The 716-nt window shown below is 56.4% G+C and overlaps 1 protein-coding gene across 1 annotated transcript in view; it reads right to left on the reverse strand.

Annotated features, from left to right (window-relative positions):
* Positions 1 to 716, reverse strand: part of PELI2 (pellino E3 ubiquitin protein ligase family member 2) — a 123745-nt gene that overhangs the window by 3533 nt on the left and 119496 nt on the right. The window contains exon 7 of the mRNA XM_015566524.1: positions 7 to 101. Coding sequence (XP_015422010.1) covers positions 7 to 101 — 95 coding nt within the window. The remainder of the gene's footprint in view (positions 1 to 6; positions 102 to 716) is intronic.

A 716-nucleotide genomic window follows, 5' to 3' on the forward strand; every position in this document is an offset into this window, starting at 1 on the left:
GTGGGCGCGTGGAAGAGGCCGTCGGCGGTCCGCCAGAGCAGGGTGGCCCCGCACAGGTCGATGAGGGAGCCGTCCTGCAGCACGTTGGTCTCACTTTCCACCTAGAGCAAGTGGACAGACAGGCCTTTAAAAAACACAATCCGGCAAATCGCCGACATTCTCTCGTTTCAAAATAAACACGCCATCTTTGGAGTAAGCACGGGGAGTCAGTTTATCGCGCTAAAGACAGGACCGGGGAGTAACTTACTCTCCCTGAGCCTAGTTTCCTCTCTTGAACACTGGACTCACTACACATGCCGGTCGCAGAGCCCTAGCCACAATCTGAGTAGCTGGAGGCGTCCAGTTAACGTGGCGGTAATTTCAGTGAGCACAAATCTCCTTAGATTTTTACTTTTCCTCCGTAAGTCAACAGCAGTTACCCTCTGATCTCATCAGGGGCCGGAGATGTCCACCCAGTCCATCCAGGGATGACCACATGTATTTCGCCTCAGCCAATCAGAGACCCCGAGGGGCCCTGCCATCATGACTGCGGTGTCCACGCGGCTCCGGTGAATCCTGGCTTCCAACAACCCACCTTTTACCCTGCACTCCTGAGGCCCGGAGCACAAGTGGTCAGTGGGAGCCTTCACTTGGGGAGGATGGCCGGGGGCTGGGCTAAGCACCGAGGTGCTCACAAGACCGATGAACGGCTGACAAGCACAGTTGGGTCAGCAGGA

Source organism: Myotis davidii, unplaced genomic scaffold (assembly GCF_000327345.1).
Source record: "Myotis davidii unplaced genomic scaffold, ASM32734v1 scaffold281, whole genome shotgun sequence".
In the NCBI taxonomy this organism is placed as follows: Eukaryota; Metazoa; Chordata; class Mammalia; order Chiroptera; family Vespertilionidae; genus Myotis; species Myotis davidii.